At 52.6% G+C, this 1,476-nt stretch overlaps 1 protein-coding gene across 1 annotated transcript in view; it reads right to left on the reverse strand.

Annotated features, from left to right (window-relative positions):
* The window catches only part of SNX20 (sorting nexin 20), a 9,401-nt gene that overhangs the window by 5,348 nt on the left and 2,577 nt on the right, over positions 1-1,476 (reverse strand). The window contains exon 3 of the mRNA XM_021711809.1: positions 8-298. Coding sequence (XP_021567484.1) covers positions 8-298 — 291 coding nt within the window. The remainder of the gene's footprint in view (positions 1-7; positions 299-1,476) is intronic.

The raw sequence follows: 1,476 nt of genomic DNA on the forward strand, positions 1-1,476 counted from the left end.
CGAAGGCCTCGCGCAGCTCGGGCCGCGTGAGGAAGTCGAGGAGCTCGCGCGAGCGCCGCACGCCGCGGATGGCGTAGAGCAGTCCCAGGTAGTCCTGCAGGGCCCGGCGGCGCGCGCCGATCAGCTCGGCCGAGAAGTTCCCCACCAGGCGCTTCCCCGGGAACGCCACGTCCTCCAGCTCCTCCCCGAAGGTCTGGAGCAGGGCCTTCTGGAGCCTCTCGAAGTCGGAATAGCGCCGTTCCAGGACGGCCTTGTCGCTGTCGAAGCTCCCCGTCTGCACGACGATGATTTGATACACCTAGGGGCAACGAGAGGCTTTAGGTCACATCCTGATGCCCGGCTTTAGCGGACAGAGAGAGGCCCCCGAGGAAGGATACTGATAGTGGGAGGCCGAGGCGGGAGGGTTGCTTGAGGCCGAGGGTTCAAGACCAGCCTGGGCAACACAGGGAGATCCCGTCGCTGATAGATAAATGAATAAGCAAACAGACAAGCAAATAAAATTTTAAAACATTAGCCGGACGTGGTGGCACATGCCTGTCGTCCCAGCTACTCAGGAGGCTGAGGGGGGAGGATCCCTTGAGCCCAGAAGTCTGAGGCTGCAGTGAGCTATGATTGCACCACTGCACTCCAGCACGGGTGACAGAGCAAGATCCTGTCTCAAATAAATAAATAAGTAAAAAGAAAGGGAAAAAAGATGGAAATTTAAAGCGTACCCTGAAGATGGGTTATTCTTATATGCAATTGTGTTTTAAGTTGCCACTGATATTGGCTGAGTTACAAAAGCAATGACAAACACAGAGACATGGGGGCATCTTGCAGGAGAAAAGCCCCAGGGACCTGCTGCGTAAGGGCTGGGGTCCCCCTGGGTTTCACATTGTCAAAACTGGAGCTCAGTTTTTCGAACTGAGGTGCTCTGTGTTCCAAGTGTGAGACCTTTGGGAGATGGTTTTGATACTATACAATATCACTCGGTGCACTGGCAATGATGTTCTATAGTAAGAGAATTAGTCCTCTTCAATTCTTTTTCAAAAGAATACAGATTATGGATTGCCTGAGCCTGCGGGTTTGAGACCCACCTGGGCAACTTGGTGAGACCTCATCTCTACAACAAAATCAAAAATTAGCTGGGCGTGGTAGCACGCCTGTAGTTCTAGCTACTTGGAAGGCAGAGACAAAAGGATTGCTGGAGCCCAGCCGGTCGAGGCTGCAGTGGCCGGGAGCGGCTACTGCACTCCAGTCTGGGTGACAGAGTGAGACTCCAACTCGAAAAAACCAAAACAAAACAAAACAAAAAAAGAACACGGATTAAAGGCACAGACTCCAAAGTCAGCCCGCCATTGTCTAACTCTGGTCTCAGGCAATGTAAACTCTTTAAGCTTCTGTTTTTTTGTTTGTTTGTTTTTGAGTTGGAGTTTCACTCTTGCCCAGACTGGAGTGCAGTGACCGCTCCTGGCCACTGCAGCCTCGACCTGCTGG

The sequence above is a fragment of the Carlito syrichta genome, unplaced genomic scaffold, assembly GCF_000164805.1.
Source record: "Carlito syrichta isolate Samal-C Ts95f unplaced genomic scaffold, Tarsius_syrichta-2.0.1 Scaffold302608, whole genome shotgun sequence".
Taxonomy (NCBI): domain Eukaryota; kingdom Metazoa; phylum Chordata; class Mammalia; order Primates; family Tarsiidae; genus Carlito; species Carlito syrichta.